The 24505-nt window shown below is 35.8% G+C and overlaps 1 protein-coding gene across 1 annotated transcript; it reads left to right on the top strand.

Annotated features, from left to right (window-relative positions):
- The first annotated feature begins 1491 nt into the window (after positions 1 to 1491).
- Positions 1492 to 24268, top strand: LOC149816112 (mitogen-activated protein kinase 9-like). Its single transcript, XM_089987155.1, has 11 exons — positions 1492 to 1638; positions 12136 to 12544; positions 12638 to 12765; positions 12973 to 13032; positions 14679 to 14828; positions 15031 to 15186; positions 15297 to 15434; positions 15539 to 15612; positions 23280 to 23381; positions 23464 to 23707; positions 24000 to 24268. Exons 1-11 carry the CDS (start codon positions 1609 to 1611, stop codon positions 24087 to 24089), a joined length of 1581 nt encoding a protein of 526 aa, XP_089843281.1. The 5' UTR covers positions 1492 to 1608; the 3' UTR covers positions 24090 to 24268.
- Positions 24269 to 24505: the final 237 nt, after the last annotated feature.

Genomic DNA, 24505 nt, shown 5'->3' with positions numbered 1-24505 from the left:
ATGTATGCATTGTTTTAGAAAATGATAAAAAAGATGTTGACTGAGCAAGCAAAGGCTAGTTCAGGTAAAGTCAAAAAAAAGGATAAGGGTCGGACAATGAAAAAGCATATAAAGATATAAAAAAGCAGAGTCACCATGAAGACACCTCTGATGAAGCCGAATCAGTGGGTGACACCGATGAAGAGTATGATATTCAATAGACACTTCGAAAGTAGACTCAGGGGCAAGGGTCGGCCTATAAGTCCAATGATCAATCTGTTAATGACTCTGATCAGCCACAGCTCAAAGACGTGGTCAAAATGGTTAAGGATTTGCAAGCTCGTGATAAGAGCAAGAAGGTCTTCACGAGTGAAGACTTTTATGATGGACTAGACGGCGATTACAGTCTTGACAATCTTCTCAGGAAGTTCAAGCGAGACAATCGAGCCTTATTCCTTTGCTTCCCTCACAGTATGGAGGAAATAATGGTCAAATGGTATTCGAAGCACATCAATCCCATTGAGTTGAAGGAATTCGACAATGTCGTTAATTTTTTCATTAAGCGATTTTTGTTCAACACAGAGGCGCTACCAACCCTCGATCAAATCCGGATATTCATGAGATTCAGTTGTAAAAAATAAAAAAAACGAGTATGGTTTAGGCTTACCGAATTGAACTGAGCAAAGTTGGGTTCGATCAAACATCAAGTAAAATCCAATCCAAGTTGGGTTAGATCAGACATCGAGTAAAATCCAATCCATTGACATCTCTAGTTGGAGTTTACGACTCTACTCGTCAATAATATCAGATTCCTCACCAACCAAGGAAGCCCAAACCCCGGTCACGAAAACTCGATACCAACAGCCCGTTAGGAATGACAGTGGATCCAGAGGAAACGGGACTCCGTCCCACTTCGCCCTGTTTGGACTGGAGATGGAAGACATGAAACGAGGATAAAGGCAGGAATGAAGGTTAAAAATCAAAATCCGTGCTTGCCCCGCCCGTCTCCCTCCCTCCCTTGCTTCGCCTCGTTCCCAATCTTTCTTTAAGGATGACAATGAACCGAGGAGAAAAGGCGCCCGGCCCTGATAGCTCTGTTTGGATCGGAGATGTAGACATGAAATGATGATGGAAGCGGGGATGGAAGTTAAAATCAAAACCGGGATGAAGGGCAGGATTTTGAGGCGCCCCGATCCACTGCCATCCCTACAGCCCGTGATTTTCAGTCCCGCCTCAAAAACGGTGACGAACGTCAAACCGCGTTGCCTGGCCGAATATAATAGCGAGACTGCGAGAGCCAGTTGACCGAACGACGAGCTTCCCTTGTTTTTAAAGAATCTGAAGAAACGGTTGCGCGTTCTCACCCAATAACACGCGCAAGACGAGCAACCGGAGCCCAGAGGCGTCGCGTGGTGCTTGGCGGTGGCGGTGGCGGTGGTGGTGGCGATGGGAGGTGCGTAGGAGGAGAGGTGGGTTGGGGTTGCTCAGCATATGGGGGGGGCTTTAGTGGAAGGCATTCGTCGATGGTTGCAACGCCGTCTGAACCACAAGGGCGACCCTCGCTTGCGATCGCAGACCCACGACTCTCGCGCCGCCCTTAAGCCCATCCTTGTCGCCGAGCGCGTCCGGATGGCGGGGATCGGGTCCCTTCAGAAAAAGGTACGGGGGTCGGAGTAATATTCTCTGTCTCGTTTGGTTGGCCATGATTTTAGGGGATCAGTCGGTGAAATGTTTTCGTCTTTACGTGTGTGTGTGTGTGTGTGTGTGTGTGGTGGGGTGGTGGTGGTGTGGTGGTGGTGTGGTGGTGGTGTGGTGGTGGTGTGTGGACTCTCTTATTTCGTGAAAAATTTTGGGTTCTTTTTTTTTCAAGGGCACCGGTAAAAGTTGGGGGAAATAGAAAGAGAAAAATGTTCGGAATTTATGCTGATTTCGTGATTCCATTTTTCTTTTCTTTTTTTTTTTCTGATATTTTTTGTGATTTTTTTTGCCTCTTTTGGGGATAGCCTTTTTTTGTCTTTTTTTCTAATGTTGGTGGTCGATTGCTATCTCTTTAAGAACACAAGATCTTGGTTTTGTCTGTTTTGAGACTTCATGAATTGGTATGGGTCGTCGACCATATGATTTTGGTTCAGCTGGTTTTGATCTCAACAAGAAATAGATTTCGACCATAGTGACGGCAATTTCTCGGTTGTGCATTTATCGTGAGATTTTCAACTTTCTGAATATTTATCAAGTTGTTTTTTGGAAAAATCTTGAGAAAAATATAAAAAAATCAAATAATTTCTCAAATATTCTAAAAAAATAAAAAAATCAAATAGAAATAACACAATTAATTTTACATGAAAAAAATCTATTTTCAATTCCACTAACCATATCTAGGAAGTGTCAAACATCAAATAAGTAATAAGTATCAACTAAACTATCAAACATAAAATATATCAAATATATAGCAACTAGCAAGTATTAACTAAACCAACAAACATCGTAAAACTAAACCATCAAACATTAAATATGTAAGTATCAACTAAACCGTCAAACATCAAATATGTAACAACTAAACCAACACACATCATATATATATATATATATATATATATATATATATATATATATATATATATATATAAAAGTATCAACTAAACCAACAAACATCAAGTATCAACTAAACCAATAAACTTATATATGGAATTATCAACTAAACCATCAGACATCAAATATGTAAGAAGTATCAACTAAACCAATAAACTTATATATGTAAGTAACAACTAAACCATCAATCATCAAATATGAAAGAAGTATCAACTGAACCATCAAAATAAAATATGTAAGAAGCATCAACTAAACCATCAAACATTAAGTATCAATAATCAAGTATCAAACAAAAGTAAAATGATCACACGTTCATAAGAAAAAAAAACATTATAAAGTTTCAAGTTTATACAAAAAGACCATTCACTTACTATTAGATAAGAAATCAAAATTGTAATAAAAAGTGTTTTCATCCATTTCTTGGCCTTCAATGTTTTCATCCTCCTCCTCCTCATCTTCTATTTCCTCTTTTTCATTCATTTTTTCAATTGATCCATATACAAATGCTTCAATGTCTTTATACACAATAGGGCGAGAATCTTTTGCTTCTTTTTTTTTTAAAAGGAAAGCTCAGGTTAGGCAGACCCCCACCAGTTCTTATTCAACATATCTTTAGGGTTTGAACCTGCAATGTCCCACCACAAGGAGACAGTGACTGTCAATTCCTACCAACCACGCTGAGCCCTTTGGTAATCTTTTGTTTCTTTTCCAACTGAAGTCTTTTGCATGTGCATGTTCATGCACACAGACACTAAATCAGTATGAGTTGTTGGCTAAAGATGATTCCTCTTTTTTGTATGTGCCGCATCAAGGATTGTGATTTGTACATGAAATTTACAATCATTTTTACATCCAATAATGTACGAAAAAAATTAGGCAATCTATCACAATCCTCAAGCATTAGATCAACATAGTGTGCAACACGAGATGATGTAAAAATATAAGGCTATCTTACCTCAACAACAATTCTTGATTTTACGTAATTTGACCCATTATCTGTCACAAACTGAACCACTTTGTCTGATCTAATTTCTTTAATAGTAGATGATATATACTCCTCAATATATTTAGCAGTTTTTAGCCCTTTAACACATTTAGATTTCAAAAAGACAGTGTATTTAGGGCATGAGGCTAAAATATTTGTGTGGACGATTTTTCTTGTCAGTCCATATATCATACATTAAAGTGCATCCTGATATAGATTAAGGTTTTTTTACCTCATCAACAAATTTTACAACCACCTCATCAACAAATTTTACGACTTGCCCTTTTAGGTCTTAAAGTTATTTTTCTCTAATTGTTTAACTACTAGGAGATGTATAACTAAGTCCAGAATTTGCAATGACATTAACCATCTCCTTAAATGCATCATCTGTAGCTAACATAAAGGGCAAATTGTTCATGACAATACATTTTGCAACACATATTTGCATGTGCTTTTTCCTTCTTTATCAAAGCATTTATGATATGTTGTTGATCTAATGCACCGAACCTTGACATATGTACCATACCTACAGCTGGAGAAGTAGAAGAAGTGCCTACTCTGAGCCCTATGTCACAGGGATTCGGCTAGCAGGGTGCTGCACCCGCGTCAACGCGACTCGACGCCGGTGCGGGTGCGGCACCGGTTGTGGTCAACCTGACCCTAGGTGCGGTCAATGCACCCAGGGTCATTTTGGTCCAATTCTCGGACTTAAAAAAAAATTTGCCAAGATTTTTTTTTGCCCTATATGTCACAAGGATTCTCCAACTAGGTGCCGCACCCATGTCGCACCCGCACCCGATGCGGTCAACCTGACCCTGGGTGCAGCCAATGCACCTAAGGTCATTTATGTTCAACTTTTGGACTATATATATATATATATATATATATATATATATATATATATATATATATATATATATATATATATATATATAATTTTTTATATTTTTGCCGCACCCTCGCACCCAGGTTTTTTGAAAGTGCCGCACCCGCACCCATGTGACAGTCTGAGCCGCTTCTAGTAGGAGACAAATAACTTGTGATCTTTGATTTATTTCCTGATGGCTTGGACTCAAATTTATGAATTGAAGCTAATGCTAGATGTTTCACGTCTGACTTTAAGTGCTCACATACAACATCTCTATTTGGTATGCCCGCAATATGATACTTAAATTGTGTTATTCTACCATAAAATTCTATGTTACAAGTGACAACGTAATCAACCATCTGATAGTAGTGTAGCATGGGTCCATAATGCATCTTTAGGTCTCCCTATCCTTTTGCCTACATAGAACGACCGGTGTAAAATATATGATATGAATAAATATCAAAAAATAGATAGAGAAAATTGTCAATACTAATAAATCATAGACAAAAACCATAATGATTAAACATTTGTTACTATGCACACAATAACACAGACAAAACATGTATGAAGAAAGAATTCAAATATATATATATATATATAAAAGTCTGGAGACATTTGCTGGTTTCACCCAATCAAAATTATCAACTTTCAGCTCCAGCTCAGCAAGGTGAGTGTATTCCTAAATTCCATCAAGCTAAAACCAAATGTATTTTGCCTGTAACTTAAAGAAGTACTATCTGCTCAAAATTAGCAAGATAGTAGCAATCATCTTATAAATGTGAATGGATACATCTAAAAAATGTCTAAATTTACTATTCTAAAAAAGTAGATATTTCTCATACAAAAGAGTTTCCCAAAACATAACAACGGGAATGTAAAAAAACTAGGTCATTAGAGAATAAAAATCACCTACATGCAATTTTGTCAATTTCTGGAGTATTTGGGTGAAAGATGCTCAGTGATCTGATAAATTCTCCAAACTCAATTACCCCATTATGCTTGACATCAAACAAATCAAATACCAGCAATTATTAAAGAGGATTAAACACAGAACCAGCAGGTGAAAAATTGTAAATACAAAATGCTGGTATCATGTCAATATGAAGTATGAAAATGGAAAAAATATAAAATCATCTACTCTGTAGAAGCCTACTCGCCAGAAAATTTTACATGTAAAAAGTTACCAGCAGTAATAAAATACATTTCTTCAATTTATATTTACGAAAATATATGAACCAAGAGCAGCAACGGAGTCATCTTGACAGAAACATTAACAGGAAATAGAACTACAGCTACATGTGGTCATGGGTCAGACAGTGCAAATCTCAATATGTTCAAAGACCCACAACCTTAGGGATCAAATAAGATGGATGGATGGCAAGATCACACTATCATAACCCACATGGGCTATCCCAGATCTCCTTCAAAGGGGGGAAAAACAGAGCGACAACTATAACCATGCTACCATGAAATCTTCCTTTACTCACCCAAAAAAGGGCCATAAAACAAGATGGCACCCCAAAAAGGGCCCAGCCTGAAGCCCTTTTCTTGCTGATGCACAAAATAGGACGGAGAAGTCTGTTTCCTTTCCCAGCCATAGAAGAAGAAGATGATGATGAGAAGAAGTAGGCGAAAATGTGGAGAGGAGAATGAAAAAGATGAGAGAGAGAGAGAGTCACCGTCACCACGATGGCACACTTGCAGCTGCAGATTGTCTTCTCTTGTGCGAATCTGAGACAGAGAGAGCTGTGAGAATCTGAGAGAGAAAGAGGTTAGGGACTTAGGGTAACTGGGTAACTTAGTGCTCGGCTCAGTCAGCAGCTGTGGGGGCTTTTGGTTAAAACGAAATACAAAAAAATTGTTACAAAATGACCTGCGATATCTCACGATATTTGGTTACAAATGATAAAATCACGAGATTATACCGTTTTTAACTTTTGGAATATATATCACAAAACACACACTAGATTTTCATAAATCTCGCGATATTTGTCACTATGATTTCTACGAGTTTTTTCTTGCAATTTTAGGCACAGGTGTGATCTTGTATGTGTTTCCTGACCCTTTTTTTATCATTTTTTGCTTTAATGATGAATGTGAAAAAAGGTGGGTACATTTCATTTCAATTGATCATTGAGCTGGATTTTGATTGTTATAAGATGTTATCTTCGTCTGTCGGATTGTTGAGAATATTGCCAAGCTACTTGAAAGCTGAAATTATAGTCATTTCCCGATTTTTCTTTGGATCCTTAGCACATGATTGCGACACCCAATTTCTTTCTGTTGCCTCTTTCAGAAAACTGTGTTTTTCTTGTTGAAGTCTTGGACTTTATGCTCATCAGCCTCACTCGTTTTCGGTTTCGTCTGATCTTTTTTGCATGTTGTTCTTGGTAGTTGGGGTTGTTAGAAAGTGACTTGGAATACCTTGGGTTCAATAATGAACCCATACTTATGCACGTAAAGTGCAAATATACCCATTAAAGGGAAACAACACATGCACATAATGTGCCAATACATAAAACCCATAAAAAGGGAAAAATATGACTTAAAGTCATAAGTTACATATCATTGAAGAATAATGGAGAAGGGGTGAAAACCCCATTACAATGGAGCATAAGCTCCCTCAAGAATTCAAAATACAAAGGGGAAATCCCCTATTTATAAGCATGAAAAGGGACCACCTTGGGGGCTCCCAAAGGGGACGTTGGAGAGCCCCCAACGGTCACATTTGTGACCGTTGGGGGCTCCCAACGTCTCCATTGGGAGGCCCCCAATGTGGTACGAAACCCAAAAATATAAAAAACAAAAAACTAAAAATAAGACAAAAATTACAATGCATATTCCAATTGGAATATGCGTAAAATGCTAAATTACAAGAATACCCTTGAGGGTATTTTAGGAAGATAAAAAATATATATTTATATATATATATATATAAATAGAGATATGTATACATATATATATATATATGTATATGTATCTTTATATATATATATATATAAATATATATATGTATATTCAAGGATCAACATATTTTAACACCTCAATCTTTGCGGGGAAACGAAAAGATTGAAAAAAGGGCAAGACTCCATGAGGCTTCGGCGACTCCAAGAGGCTTCGGCAAGGATGCAATGAAACTTGAAATAGCCTTCCTCTAATTGTCTTCAAATGATGAACCCATTTCCCGAACCATCCAGGGTACTTCCCTTTGTCCTATTGCCAAGATCCTGAGAAAAGAAAACAACAAAGAACAAGTAAAAAATATCTTTGCACTTTACTCAAAAAGGAATATTCCTAACAAGATGCAAAATTTATGCATAATATGATAGTTACTTTATCATGGAACCAAAGTTTCTAAATCATACATCATGTTAAAACAAAATGAGCGGAAGCAAAATTATGCAAAAATAAATTGCAAGGATGCATAATGCATTCATAAGGTCCACCATTGGACAAATATAACCCCATAATGGGGAATAAAAAAATGATCCACTAAGGGATACCACAAGAAGTCTACGAAGAGGCATAACATACATATGCTTTATTGAATGAGAGCCCAAAAAAGGGCATAAAGAGCATATGCATATACTTATCATTAATACTCAAAGAACTCATTAATGATCATGCTTTAAACATGTAATGAAGTGCCAAACAAGAGAAACGAAGTCTCCAAGCATACTTTAGGCAAAATAAACCCAAGAGTTCACAAGGTTTTAAAATCATTTATGAAAGTCATACTTAATTGACAAAAAACACATTTTGTATATAAGGGTGGCAAAAGCCATAAGCACTTAATATATAGATTAAATGCTAAGAGATCAACTTGATATGCATATCAAAGATATGATTTACTTGAAAAACACAAGTCATGAATGAAATTTTGCAAATTTCAATAATAATTTATCCATTACAAACAACTTCCTCATTAGTCCTCCAAAACCCATAAATCAAGTGTATAAGCTACTAGATCAAGAATATAAAGCCATTAAAGGCCAAAGACACACACAAAGGTATGTAAAAGATCCTCTTGTCTACATATAATAATACTTGAAATAAGTGCATCTACGATAAGAACAAGAGAATACATGCCAACATGGACTAAAAAGTATCTCTTGTCTACGTAAAAAATACACTTAAAACCAAGTATGTTCAGCTACTAGAACAAGAGAAATAAGCCAACCATGGGCTAAAACATAATACATCTTTTGTCTACATATGATGACACTTGAAATGAGTGAAATAAGCCAACCATGGGCATACATCTAAGCGACTAGAACAAGGACACAAACGCCAACATAGGCTAAAAATCACACACCATGGTGTGAATCAACGTGCCTTGTCTACATATAAAAACACTCAAGACAAGTTTGTTCAGCTACTAGACCAAGAGAGCAAAAGCCAACAAAGGGCTAAAAACACACGAAGGTGTAATAAAATTCTTGTCTACATATGATGACACTTAGATAATGGGCATACAAGAAAAAGACTTTTGAGGCAATAAACTTGTATTGAAAATAAACCTCGAATGAAACAATATTCCTTTTAAAACATGAATACTCATAACAATAACATTTTGGAATAATGCATGTAAAAGTATCTTCAACAAGATGATAAAATAATATTCTTTTAGAACAAATGTGTGAACATACACACACCAAGAACACTTGTGAAAAAACACAAGAACACATGTGCACAATAAGCACAACATTCGGAATCACAAATGTGCAAATGCACTCATAAGATTCATAAATAAAAGGTTGGGCTATAATCCCAAAACACCTTGATTTTAAATATACCTTAAAGCATTTAAGGTTTCAAACACCATATGTCCATCACATTTACATAGAAGCATCCATAATATCAATGGCCACAAGAGAAAAAATGAGTGACACACTCATAATTAGAGATCAAATAACAACTCATTTTAGAGTCCCAAGGTGCCCATAACTCACCTCAACAACCATCTATAATATGGAAGGTGGACAATCTAAAATGATACAACACGAGGTGCCCATAACTCACCTCGACAAACATCTCTAATATGACAATAATAAGGCCAAATAAATGATGCATTAAATAACATGTGATGGACAAATATAAATGCCACAAAAGGGCAATAAACACATAAGGAATCATTTTCCAAAAAGTTTTTACAAAGAGGACCGATTAACAAATTGAATCAAAGGTCCAATATAATCCATCAAAAACAATTTTGCATAAACACGAATTATGCCTAATCTTTAAAAGAAGTCTTGTATCAAAAAAACCACAACATAAAGAATTCATCAAGACAATCAAGCTTTTAATCAAAGAAATCATAATAACCGTAATGGTTCACAAAGAAGGCTTTAACACAATACTCAAGGAAAAAGTACTTGAAAATTTATAGATTTGGGATTAAATCCCATACAACAAGTTTTAAATATTCTTTGATTGAGATGAGATATGCGGAAACGTACAAAGTGCTATAAGCACTTACAATGATTTAAAAAGGACTCAATATCTAAATTCATTATGTTTTTCACAATAAGAAATGTGCATAAATGCTCCATAATGCAAAAATGTCTACGAAGAGACAATACACATGTAAGCACACAAGGCTTTATAAAAGATGTGCACGAAAGCACTCATACAATACTTGAACAAATACACACCAAGGTGTAAACAAACATGCACTAAGGCATGTATATCATAAAAAAGAGGGAATGCATACAAGCGCAAATATTTTGAGAAGCAAATGTGCACAAAATACAAAAATACACAAAAGTGAGCAAGTATGCACTTTATAAAAAGAGCAATGCTTGAAATTCTCAAGTTTTAATTATGTAATTAAATGCTTGACAAGTGCAATTGAGGACAACTAAAACTATATTATGGCCAATGTAGGCATTTTTAAAGATATTATTAAGAGATTTCGAAACCTTATGAAAAATACAAACCAACAAGTTTATAAGGATGAAAAATGAAATCATTTATACCAAAAAAGGATGCAATAGATGAACTATGCATTCTATGTGGGAAATTCCTTTTTAAAAACAATCTTTCCTAATGGTTTATCATAAATAATTTTTCAAAAAAGAAACATTGAAAAACTTTTTAGGAGTTCTTATAAGTTATCATTAACAAGAACTACTTTAGGATTCAACAAAGATTTTAGATGTGAGAGATTCTCATATAATGATTATATCGAATTTTTCAAAAATGCACTAAAATCCATAATCAAGAGAGGAACTCAAATCAAATTAGGGTTCATATGAGAGTTAAGAAATTTTAAGCAAAGATCATTATTTTAGCAAGAGATCATATATAATTTTAAAAGTTAACTTATAGGTCAATCATGAAATACTTATTTAAGAACTATAAATCTCACATAATTGAAGGTAATTTTTAAAAACATAAATTACTATTATATGCTATGAGTAGTTCGATAAATAGACACGAATTTTATATTTGGACAACAAACGATTTCACCAAATTTAGGAGATATTTTCAAAATATATGAGCACACGAAATGTGAAAAGAAATAATTCAACTATCATGACCATCAAACAAACAAACTATATGCAAGAAACATACTTTCAAATGCATAATACTTTTTGAGAAAAGGGATACATACCGAATAACTTCAAAAGCATAATACTTTAGGAAGAGCAATATGTGCGTGTGTGGTATCAGAGCAATGAATACTTCACCATTTCTTGAGCGACACGCTTTCCGTTGCACCAAGAGACAACCCCATCGTGACCTTGCTTTGATACCATGTTAGAAAGTGACTTGGAATACCTTGGGTTCAATAATGAACCCATACTTATGCACGTAAAGTGCAAATATACCCATTAAAGGGAAACAACACATGCACATAATGTGCCAATACATAAAACCCATAAAAAGGGAAAAATATGACTTAAAGTCATAAGTTACATATCATTGAAGAATAATGGAGAAGGGGTGAAAACCCCATTACAATGGAGCATAAGCTCCCTCAAGAATTCAAAATACAAAGGGGAAATCCCCTATTTATAAGCATGAAAAGGGACCACCTTGGGGGCTCCCAAAGGGGACGTTGGAGAGCCCCCAACGGTCACATTTGTGACCGTTGGGGGCTCCCAACGTCTCCATTGGGAGGCCCCCAATGTGGTACGAAACCCAAAATATAAAAAACAAAAAACTAAAAATAAGACAAAAATTACAATGCATATTCCAATTGGAATATGCGTAAAATGCTAAATTACAAGAATACCCTTGAGGGTATTTTAGGAAGATAAAATATATATATTTATATATATATAAATAGAGATATGTATACATATATATATATATGTATACGTATCTTTATATATATATATAAATATATATATAAATATATATATGTACATTCAAGGATCAACATATTTTAACAGGGGTATATGATATATCTCTTCTTTAATTTGCCAAAATTTGCTATTTTTGTTTTTTTCATTCATAGGAATTGCTTTCACTGTGTAATGTGTAAAATTTTGTTTACTGTTGCTGCTTATAGGTATAAATAGGGGCCCTGCAAATTGTATTTAGCATTGCCAAAATAACTATTTAAAAAGTTTAATATGATACTGCACCATTTCAATTGCATTCTTTTCTGTGATTATTGATAATTTGATTGTTAGAGTAATTTATGGTTTGTTGGTATTTGATGTCACATAACTGGCCTCCAATGATTCATTATTTTTGGTATCAGAGCATGCAAGACACAGACTTCTTCACAGAGTACGGTGAGGCGAGCAGATACCATATACAGGAGGTTATTGGCAAGGGAAGCTATGGTGTTGTGGCATCTGCAATTGACACCCATACTGGGGAGAGGGTAGCTATAAAAAAGATAAATGATGTTTTCGAGCATGTTTCTGATGCCACTCGCATTCTGCGTGAAATCAAGCTCCTTCGGTTGCTTCGACATCCTGATATTGTTGAAATAAAGCACATCATGCTTCCTCCATCACGCCGAGAATTTAGAGACATATATGTGGTGTTCGAATTGATGGAGTCTGATCTCCACCAAGTAATCAAAGCGAATGATGATCTTACCCCTGAACATTATCAGTTTTTCTTGTACCAACTTCTTCGAGCGTTGAAGTATATTCATACAGGTTACTATGAGCCTTGGCAAACATATGTTTTTTCGTATGTAGACATTTTACTAGGATGGAAAGTTTGATGGTTGCTATATTCACTGTTTTCAGCAAATGTGTTCCATCGGGATCTAAAACCAAAGAACATACTCGCCAATGCTGATTGCAAGCTAAAAATTTGTGATTTTGGCCTAGCTCGCGTGTCATTTAATGATGCCCCATCAGCTATTTTCTGGACAGTAGGTTCCTTCTTCATGCAACCTATATCTATTTGCTGTTTCTTGTCATGGCAGAATTCATGATGTTGGATTCTGATATGGTCATTATCATCAGTGCTGTTATTATTGCTTTCTGTTGTTTTGGTCATCCAGTTTATTTTTTTATTTTGTTGCTCAATTGAGTTTACATTTGTTTGTAGGTGCTGACATATTTTTAATGTTTTGTAGGATTATGTGGCAACCAGATGGTACCGAGCTCCCGAACTTTGTGGTTCATTTTTCTCCAAAGTAAGGGGGTTACCCTTGATGTGCAGTTTTAATATACGGTTCCTTTATCTCTTTCACTGGCTTTTCCAATGGCTAATTGGCTGTGTATTTTGCTTGTCAGTCGCATAACCATCACTATTTGTTCTTAGTGATGCCAGCTACGACTTAGCTGTAAATTTTTTTATGCTAGTCTTCTTGTTCAAGTGCATGTTGGATTCATGATACCAGTGGCTGGCAAATTTCTTATTTTATAGTGCAACCTATCCTGTAGCAATTTGCAATCATAAATCTGGTGTTCTGTGTATCTTTGAATTTGCAAGTGCTAAATGTCTCATGCTTACATACAAGATAAAAAAACAATTTAGATTCCTTAAACAGGATATACAAATTGTTATGTGAGTAATACTATCCGCTTTGTCATGCTTAAACCAAAATGAGGAAATTCAACTCACTAGAAGAGATCGCATTGTACAAGAGTGATGATCACATTTCTGGAGAGTTGATGCTGAACTTCTCTCTCTCTCTCTCTCTATATATATATATCTATATATATCTATATATATAATATATATCTGTGTTTATGCATGCATGTGTGTGTCGGTGTGATTGTGCACTTGGTTAGGATATCAAGGGTTCAGATTCTGGTTGGATATCTCACTGAATTGAATCAATTTAATTGGGCTTGATAAGGTCTTTCAGATCTAATTAGTGGAATGTAATTCTATTTTCAATTTTCCCATTAAATTATTTTTTAAGTTGAACCCAGTTGCGTGTGAAAACAATTAAGGCAAATGGCTAGTAGTTCATGTCAGAATCTGACTCCAAGCATGGTTTGGCCATGTCTGATTGTTTAGGATTCTGCATTTCCTGCATCGAACTGGGTTACATCCATGTGTTATGTGCATTTTTGAGCCTATGGCTGAAGCAGTCACAACAACTTTCATGCTATTACTTGATAAGTATTATTTCTTGCTGCCAGTTTATGATGCTTGTATTACTTGATGGATTATGTTTGGTGCTCTTGTTCTTAGATTGACTTCACTTCACTTTTTCTTTTTGGTGGACATGAGAAACTGTGCAAGGTACTTCTGCACATGTTTTTGTCATGAAATTGCATGGAACCCGATACACATGAAACACGAAAATGACAACATAAATGGAGTCCAAATGCATTATTAAAATGAATTTGACTAGATACAATAAACCATGTACAACCATGAAGAAAAACAAGACATAAAAAATTAAATATTTTATTAATGAAAAATGTACAAAAAATTAGACAATATCACCTTACTGACCTCCCTCCAACTAGCCGTTAGGCACAGTCCTAACGGCTCGTTTTGGTCAACCTGATTTGACCAAAAAAAGGAAAAATAATAAAAACAAAACAAAAAATACAAAAATCAGTCATTTTAATAATGACTGAAAATACATGCAACAAATGAGAAATACCTATTCTACCCCTATTAAGTCTACTTACACTACTAAGGACAAAAGCCAATAGGTATACCAAAAGTATACCTTAAGTACAAAAGAAAAAAATACAAAAGAATAAGAATACAAAAAGAAATACCAATAAGTATACCTAAGTATACTTAGGTACATACAACAAATACAATATGATATTATATATCTTAACAATTTTAACATCTCCTGTTATTTTACAGTATACCCCTGCAATTGACATCTGGAGCATAGGATGCATATTTGCAGAAATGCTGACAGGGAAACCATTATTTCCTGGAAAGAATGTTGTGCATCAACTGGATCTCATGACTGATCTGCTTGGCACTCCTTCTGCAGAATCCATTGCTAGGGTTGGTTCTCTCATCTTAAGATTTTTTGGCTAACAGCATTCAAGTTTGTCTATCCAGTCACTATTTTCTGCAATATACAATTGGACTTTATTTTTACTTGTTTTAACCTATCTAGGGGACATTTCCCATTTTTATTTTTCCATCTTGATCTTAATTTTCAAAATCTCTAACACATGGTCTGTTTATTTGATGAAATCTACAGATTCGAAATGAGAAGGCAAGAAGATACCTAAGCACCCTGAGAAAAAAACCACCAGTTCCTTTCACGCAAAAGTTTCCTAATGCTGATCCTTTGGCTCTTCGTTTACTTGAACGATTGCTTGCATTTGATCCTAAGGATCGGCTTACAGCTGAAGAGGTCAGATTTAGTTGCTGAAATCCTTGTAGAACACAGTGGTCTATCACTGAATTTAATGACACTGCAGCCATCTTGAGTTTTTTTTCTTTTCTTTTCATCTGCTTCTTTAGGCACTGGCAGATCCATATTTTCGTGGATTAGCAAACGTGGAACGTGAACCTTCAACACAGCCAATCTCGAAACTTGAATTTGAATTTGAAAGGAGAAAGTTAACAAAGGATGATGTTAGAGAGCTGATTTATCGAGAGGTATGGAAATGCATACAGCTTGGAACTAGTATTCTATACTGCAGTTTAACCTTATGAAAATATGCTTCTGCTCAATTACAACGGTTTCCTTGTAAAGCATACAGATCCTAGAGTACCATCCTCAGATGTTTCAGGAATATCTTCGTGGTGCAGATCAGATTAGTTTCATGTATCCAAGGTTGGGGCCTTTTTCCATTTACCTGATAAAGTTGGCACTGGATTTAGCTTTGACAAAAAAAGGATTAAATTCATATGCTGATAATTTTGTTGTATTAGATTTGTTTGATCAATTAGGAAATTGCTTGTTTTAGTATTGGTGGGTTAGCTAGTTGATTACCTCTAATTGAGCTTATTTAGTATAGGAGTTGTTTTAGATCCTTACATTAACTTGACACTGAAGCTCGTTAACAAGTGTATTGCTACTGAGAATATTTAAAGGGGGGTGGGGGGGTGGGGGGGGGGTGGGGTCAGGCCTCAGGGGGCGTGGTGGGGGGAGCTTATGCTTCCTTTATGGTTTTCGCTTTATTATGGTTGATTTCTTTTGAATTTGATTCTAGGAAATTGAAAATCCTTTCGTCTCACTTAATGCACTTTCTGGTAGCGGATATTGAAGTTGTTCTTGTTAAGACTATCAAGATGGATCCAGATCCAAAACCTGTATTCTTTGTATTTACTTCATACTCTAAAGGGTAATAGTGTAATCTGATGTAAGTATTCTTTATATAAAAGAAAGGACGTCACCCTAGAGTCGGTGAGACGTCTATTCAGCCTCCAACATTGCTTTTCTTCTCTTCTTTTTGTCTTGTATATTTATTGTGCAGGATCAAGCTTCCAAGGGTTATTTCACATGGTATCGCCAGCCTAGAAGAGGTAAGTCTCATCTATCCTGGCTACTCCCTTCTTCCTATTCCTAAATCAAAATCCTTCCTTCAGGTAAAAAAAAAAAATTTAACAGACCTAAAAGTATTTCTTCTACTTTATTTTTGTGTCAGATTTGAAACAAATCAGATCTACTTCCATTCTAGCTTGTTAGATCAAATAAATCTAGATTTGACAATTCATCACGTTAGATCTGATCAGATCTAACGACCTTAATAAAAAAAAATATTTTTCCCAAAGTCTATCGATCTTCCTAAATAAAAAAATTCTTTTCTTACCCATCATGTCAGATCAAATCTGACATGATTTCTTCTGTCTTGTTCATCACGTCAGATCAGCTCTGTCGTGATTCATTCCCTTTTTCTCTTATATATATATGTTTGCATTTCTGGATCAATAAAAACGAGCGCCAATATCTCTCTGATTTGTAGTTTCTGATCATCTGCAAAAAAAAAAAAACTGCATTAATCACTCAGATCAGAATAACCAGAAATACAAAATCATTAGAAAGATTCAGCACGTCTGACTGATCATTCTTTCCCTTCCTTTCTTTTCATCATATCCTAATGCCCGCCACCAATGCCTCTTTTCTTAGTCATTTAGTCATTGAGAAACTTGATTCTTCTGGTTTCATCACCCGAAAGAAACATATTATTCGTTTTCTTTGCCACCATGATCTGATGGGTCACCTTGATGGGTCGATTCTTGTGCCTTTGAAACTTGTTTCCCAAACAATTTCAGTGCAGGATGGAAGCACAAAGAAAGCCTCGAAGATCATGATCAGAAACCCAGAGTTTATTGCGTGGCAAAAGAATGATCAATCAGTTGTAGCATTTATTACAACTACTCTTTCCCGTGGGGTCTTTTTACACATCCCATCTGGAGTTCCAGCGCGAAAGAGTTATGAGATACCTATGAGTGGTGCGAGGAGATTTCTACTCCTAGGATATATCAACTAAAAGTAGAGTTTCTTGCCTCGTTTTCTGTGGCAAGCTTGCAAAGATGTTTTTATCACCTTGGTTGGGGTTTTTAACGCCTCTTTTGAAGGAAGGAGAGAAAAGAAAGGCTCGTTGCATCAAAATATCGTGTTTGCTTTCTCTTACCCTCTCTTTCTTTATTTTTTTTCTCCTTGTTTTATCACCTTTGTAAACGATGGATAATCAAGATAAAATCACCATCATACCCATGAAGCTAAACAACACAAATTATGTAATGTAGGCTTTAATAATGAAGCACCACATATGAGGAAAAGAGTTGTGGGGCATAGTAGATGGTTCCGATTCGGAACCTAAACTTGTTCTCACCAAAATAGAAGGTGATAAAGAAGTTCCCTTGACCCAAGGTGAAAAAAAGCAAAGCCTTAGCCAACTATGAAAAGTGTTGGAAAGAATGGAGAATAGGGCATGCTAAAATTATGTTATGGCTAATCAATAGCGTTGACATAAAAAAATGTTCTAATCTTGCCAAGTTTGAGCATGCCGACAAGGCATGGGAATATCTAAAAAATATGTATTCCCTAAAAGATATTGCACATGTGTGCAATCTTCAAGAAATGGTTAGATTAATGACCCAAGGTGACAAAACTATACGAGAATACTATAATGAATTATCCGAACTTTGGGGTGAGTTGGCTATTCTAGAGCCAAAATGGCATTGTCCAGAAGATATTGAGCTCCGACAAAAACAACTTGATATGGAGCATTTTTATCAATTTGTAAACGATCTAGGACCGAAATTCGAGTCAACGAAATCGACTCTTCTTCATCGAGGAAAAGTTTCCTCTATTGTCAACACTATAGAGGAGTTAACTATGGAGGAAAACAGAATCAATAAATATACTCCAAAGGCTGAAGATGATTATGTTCTTGCTGTATCCAGACTAGGGAATCATGTACGATCATATAGACCACCCCATTTTAACCGCCAAGGTAGTGATTATGACAAGAAAAAGGTTATCTGCCATCATTGTCGTGAACCGGGACACTACAGGCCTCAGTGTCCTAAGCTTAAGGAGCTTATAGAAAAGAGAGCTGCGATTGCTGGATCAGAGCCCAAAGATCAAGATCTACCAGTCTCTATGGCCTAGTTAATGGAGATTCTCCAACCTCTCATCAAAGGAGCTTTCTCCTCATCAGAAGCTTTGACTGGGGTAGCTGCTTCATCTTTTTTCGATCCAGGTAACTTCCCTTGGCTTCTTGACTCTGGTGCTTCATTTCATATGACCATAAATGATAAAAGTTTATTCGAATGTGTTAAAAATAAAACAAGTGTGTCAAAAGTTTTTACAGTTGATGGAACTTCTCTTGAAATAGAAGGAATATAAAATTTTGAAAAAATCTATAAAACTGATAATTTTTTTGTTCCAGAAGTAAGATTTATTCCTAAACTAAATTTGAATCTATTATCCGTTTCTCAAATATCTGACCATGGTGTAATATTTCTTTTTCTTCACATGGTTGTTGGGTACAAGATCGCCGGTCAGGAAAGCTGATTGGGGAAGGCCTTAGAGAAGGAGGACTCTATTACATGAATTTTTTAGAAATGCCAAAGAAATCTTTTTGTTATAACATTCAGAAAAATGAGTTGGAGTTATGGCACAAAAGACTCGGTCATTCTCATATTGCCAAAATCCAACATTTTCCAAATCTAGGAAAATTTTGTAATTCTGAAACATTTACTTGTAAAGATTGTATTCTTGGTAAAATGAAAAGATTATCATTTCAGAATAGAACTTTTGTCTCGTCAAGACCACTTGACTTAGTTCACTCGGATGTTTGGGGTCCTGCACCAATAATTTCTAAAAGAGGATTTGCTTATTATGTTATCTTTGTTGGTGATTATTACAGACATACATGAATTTACTTTCTAAAACATAAGTCTGAAGTATTTTCATACTTTCAAACATTTCATAATATGGTTAAAAACAAGTTTCAAAATGAAATTCCCATCTTTTGCACATATTCGAGGGGAGAATTTTTGTCTACAGATTTTAAAAATTACCTTAACTTGCATGGAATCACACATCAAAGGTCTTGTCCATATACACCTCAACAAAATGGGCTGGTAGAATGAAAACATTGTCATATTATGGAAACCACTAGGACTCTATTAATAGCAAATCAAATCCCAAAAGATTTCTGGGCAAAAGCTGCCTTGACTGCCACCTATCTGATTAATCAAATGCCTTCTTCTTCTTTGCAAAATATAACACCAATCGAAAAACTTGTGAACCTTTCTCCAAATTACTCTAGACTGAGAGTATTTGGATGCAAATGTTTCATATTTACGGACAAAAATGATAAACTTTTTCTCCGTGCGATTCCTTGTGCCTTTTTAGGATATGCTGAAAATAAAAAAAGATATAGGTGTTTTGACTTCAAAAATAATAAGTTATATGTATCAATAAATGTTTTTTTTTCTAGAAAAAGAGCGCTTCTTTGATTTTGAAAAAACCAAAGGAAGTCATATATTACTCCTTTTTGTTAGATCTAACATGAAAATCTGATGAATAGGATCATGACTATAACTTTGATGATGATCAAGGTATTATTGACCTTGATTACAATGTTGACAATGAAGAAGTTCATAGAGATACTAGTATACAATATTCAAGACGACGAGAGCCTAATCTTCCATATGCACTTGAAAGATATTTTGAAATTCCAACCAGAAGGTCATCTCGAGTCTCAAGGCCTCTAGAAAAATTTGTGTCATACGAATCTTTCTCTCCCACGTACAAGACAACTATTGCATTAATTCACTCATATGAAGAACCATCTTCATACTATCAAGCAAAGAATGATGTCAAATAGGTAGAAGCCATGAAAACTGAGTTAGATGCACTTGAAAAACAAGACCTTCTACTTGGGAAGAAACCCATAGGATGTCGATGGGTTTACAAGGTTAAAAGTAAGAGTGATGGTACTCTTGAAAGATATAAAACCCGTCTTGTGGCCAAAGGTTATGCCCAAGAATATGACATTGACTACGAAGAAACCTTTGCACTGTTGCTCGTATGACAACAGTCAGAACCTTAATTGCCTTAGCTTCTATCAAGAAATGATCCATATTTCAGATGAACGTAAAAAATGCATTACTAAATGGAAACCTAGTTGAAGAAGTGTACATGGAAGGCCCTCCCGATCTCAATATTCCTAAGGGTAAAGTTCTTCTCTTGGAAAAAACTCTTTATGACCTTAAGCAAGCACCCAAAGCATGGTATGACAGGTTTAGTCATGTTATGATTGATATTGGTTTTCACTTCTGCTTGACTGACACTGCTTTGTTTATTAAGAGTTCTGATGCATGGATCATTGTGCTTCTTCTATACGTGGATGATATGATCATCACTGAAAGCGATAAACAGAGAGTTGAAAACATAAAAAACCTTCTTAAATTTCATTTTGAAATGACTGATTTAGGTTTATTAAGACATTTCTTAGGTATTGAAGTTGCTTACTCTCCTAGGGGTTATCTACTATCTCAAACTAAATTTGCTTCTGATATTGTTTTCAGGTCTGACATTATCGATGATAAGAAAGTAGATACTCTAGAAGTTGTCAATGTAAAAATGAAGATTGATGATAGAGAACTCCTTGAAGACCCTACTCTTTACAGACAACTAGTCAAAGCTCTTTTCTATCTATCCATTATCAAACATAGCACATGCTGTGCACACAGCAAACCAGTTTCAGCATGCCCCCACATCTGTTCATATGGGAGCAGTTTTGCGTATCATCAGATACTTCAAGACCTCTATTTCGAGAGAGTTCTTTTTGTCTTCTACTTCCTCACTTGATTTAATTGCATACATTGATGCTGATTGGAGAGGTGATCCCAACAACCGACACTCAACCACTAGTTTTTGTATCTTTTTAGGTGAATCTTTGATATCGTGGAGATGAAAAAACAGTAGAAGGTCTCTCTCTCGTTCACAGAAGCTGAATATCGTGCCATGACAACCACGACCATAAAAGTAGTTTGGCTCAGACACCTGCTTGCTGATATGGGAGCAGAAGCAACACAAGCTTCACGTATGTGCTGCAACAACAAAAGTGCGATCTATATTGCAAGCAACAAAACATTTCATGAATGCACCAAGCACATTGAAATGGATTGTCACTACGTCAGAGAGGAATATCTACATGGGACAATTGATCTGCCATATGTTACTTCAGAATATCAGTTAGCAGATTTCTTTACAAAGCCTCTCGCTGCTCCCAGATTTCACTTCCTCTTCAACAAACTTTTGCTCATTGTACCGTAAGTTTGAGGGAGAGCGTTAAAATGTAAAATATATATAATAATAATATTCATATTATTATATATATATATTTATGTAATTTTATTTTTATTTTTATGTATTTTTTTGCTGTTTTCTTTTTAGCTTTTTGAGAGTCTAGTTCTAATAGAACTAGACTTACATTATTAGTTAAGTTCCACTTGGAACTTAACTAATAATGTAACCGTACGGTTACATTTATAACCGTTGGACTAATCCAACGGTTACAAGGAGAGCTCCTTAAGAGCTCTCCTCTCCCACTTGTATATAAAGGGGTGCATCCCCTCGTGTATTTTATTCCAATGCTTCTTAAGCATTTGGTGTTTCATATCAATAAAGAATAATTTTTATTTCCCATTATACCCTTTTTAAAGGTTATGCTTTAGTGTCTTTTTAGACACCTTCTCATGCGGATCTAAGTTCGTGTTTGGAAGATCCTCATTTCATTTCAACCTTCACACCCCTAAACTTGGTCTTTTCAATGAATCAAGTATCACAGATTGTGCATAAGCCCCAGGTGAAGCATATGAAAACTGTAAAAAGAATTCTTAGATATATTAAAAGAACCCTTTTAGATGGCCTTATATGTCAGACCTGTTTCGATGAGCACTCAAGTATCTATTAAAGTGATTGTATATTCCAATGCCGATTGGGCACATGATCCTTTTACAAGACGCTCTGTCACTGGTTATGAGGTTTATCTGGGTTCACACCTAGTATCTTGAGTTAGTCGAAAGCAGAAAACGGTGGCTCGTTCAAACACTGAAGCAGAATATCGGGCTGTGGCAACACTTACTATAGAAGTTGCGTAGATTAAACATATCTTATTCAGCTTACATCAACATATATTGTGATAACCCAAGTGCAGTGGCCATCTTTACCAATCCTGTTCAACATGGTAAGATGAAACATGTAGAGAGAAGCCAAAGAAATCCAACATGTTTTTATTCGAGAAAAGGACCTGGTAGCTGATATTTTTACTAAAGTACTTACTTTGCATCGCCACTGACACTTGAAATCCAAACTGTCCATGGTTGTTAACAATGCTCGGTTTGAGGGGGTGTGTTAAGACTATCAAGATGGATCCAGATTCAAAATCTGTATTTTTGTATTTACTTTATATTCTAAAGGGTAATAGTGTAATCTACTGTAAGTATTCTTTATATAAAAGAAAGGACATCACCCTAGAGTTTGGATCAAGCGTCCAAGGGTTATTTCACAGTTCTCGGTGCAAGATGTATTCAAGAGCCTGCAATTTATTGCCTGAGATTTGTATTGCTGTATGATGTGTTTTCTGCTGTGCATTTTTGTAGGCAAGCTTGACAGTGCCATTTCCACCAACGTAAAATTTATATTGAGTGGTGGAGAGTTGTAATGTTCATGTGATCAGGGCATGACTAATACTCGGAACATATTGCTGCCTCGTCTGTTATGTATATATATATATTGTCCATCTGCTTGCCCCATATCATAAACCTTTTGTTCTGAGACTACTAGTTGGTGAAAAATTGCTACTCTATCATGAGTTTGAATAAGATTGCGTTTATGCTGTCATGGTTTTTGTTGAAAATTTCCAGTAAATGCATGTGCCATACTAGCAAAGTTTTTTGAGGCATTCTATTGTTTAGATGAATATCTACTAAAATAAGTGGGGCGTGTTTCCATTTCTTTGTCCGTCTTAACAGTGGTGTTGATCGCTTCAAGAGGCAATTTGCACAATTAGAGGATCATTATGGCAAGGGCGAAAGAAGCACTCCACTACAGAGGCAACATGCATCATTGCCTCGGTACATTTCGGATCCTAGTAAAGTTATTGACCCTTATGTACAAGGTTCTTTTTAATCTTGACTATTCTCCTGTTCCTCCTAGAGAGCGCGTGTGCATACCCAGAGATGGTAGTTCCAATGACGACAATGAAAATGAAAAGCGAACCACTGAATCTGTTGCTCACACAACCCTTGGAAGCCCTCCAGGTCCCCATCAAGGTGAAGGTGCAGGAATGGCAGTAGCAAATGGCTCGATAAAAGCAAACCACAGCACAAGGAACTTGTTGAAGAGTGCCAGCATCAGTGCATCAAAGTGTGTGACTGTGAAGCCTAAGAATGAACGAGAGGTTTGTGAAATATCATGGTTCCATCAAATTGACAATTTCCTTGAACTTCTTTTGTCTAGATAATTTACTTTTGGCTAAACATGAAAATTTGTAAGTTCCAATGTGTCATTAGCTTGCAGATTCATTACTTTTAGGGCACATTGAGAAGTGAGAAAAATATCATAGGGAAAGAAAATTTTATGTATGAAAAGTTTTCCTATGAGAACTTTGTATGAAAAGTTTTCTCTTGTTTGTGTGAGAGCTACATGTTTGTTGTAAATAGTTTCTAAATTTGAATATCTCTGATGCGCAGGAGGAGCTCATTAATGAGAACATGGATGAGATGGTTGATGGTCTGTCGCAGAAAGTATCAGCAATGTATTCTGGCTATGCTCATCCGTGAATCATCTTGGGGTACCATTTGGAGTTGTTGCTGCCCCCCTCCTTTGTCTAGGGGATGCTTCATGTTGCAGATGATCATCCTAAACACCATTGTACTATTTTCTCCCCCAACTGCAATACTGACCCACAAATCTAATCAATATTGGAACCTTAACGTCATCATGGATTCATGATAGTTAACGAGAGAGAGAGAGAGAGAGAGAGAGAGAGAGAGAGAGAGAGAGAGATCACAATTCTATACCGTTAATTTTTTGTATGCACTACCTAGAGAGAGATCACAAATCTGTACCTTTAATTTTTTGTATGCACTACCTCAATATCTAAATAGCTTGATATGAGGAAGGTTAAGTTATTTGATCTTCAAGACCTGCTTGTATTTCTTATGTTTAACAGAAGGAGAATATGTTTTCCTCTGTT

Source organism: Nuphar pumila, chromosome 14 (genome assembly GCF_984573655.1).
Source record: "Nuphar pumila chromosome 14, dmNupPumi1.hap1.1, whole genome shotgun sequence".
In the NCBI taxonomy this organism is placed as follows: Eukaryota; Viridiplantae; Streptophyta; class Magnoliopsida; order Nymphaeales; family Nymphaeaceae; genus Nuphar; species Nuphar pumila.
Note: the sequence above shows the minus strand (reverse complement) of the source record. Positions and strands in the feature narration are given on the sequence as shown.

Coding starts and splice junctions, on each gene's coding strand:
- LOC149816112 (XM_089987155.1), top strand. CDS start 1,609: ATGGCGGGGATCGGGTCCCTTCAGAAAAAG. Junction 15,435..15,538: donor GAGAGCTGATTTATCGAGAG/GTATGGAAATGC, acceptor TAAAGCATACAG/ATCCTAGAGTACCATCCTCA. Junction 23,382..23,463: donor CAACATGCATCATTGCCTCG/GTACATTTCGGA, acceptor TGTTCCTCCTAG/AGAGCGCGTGTGCATACCCA.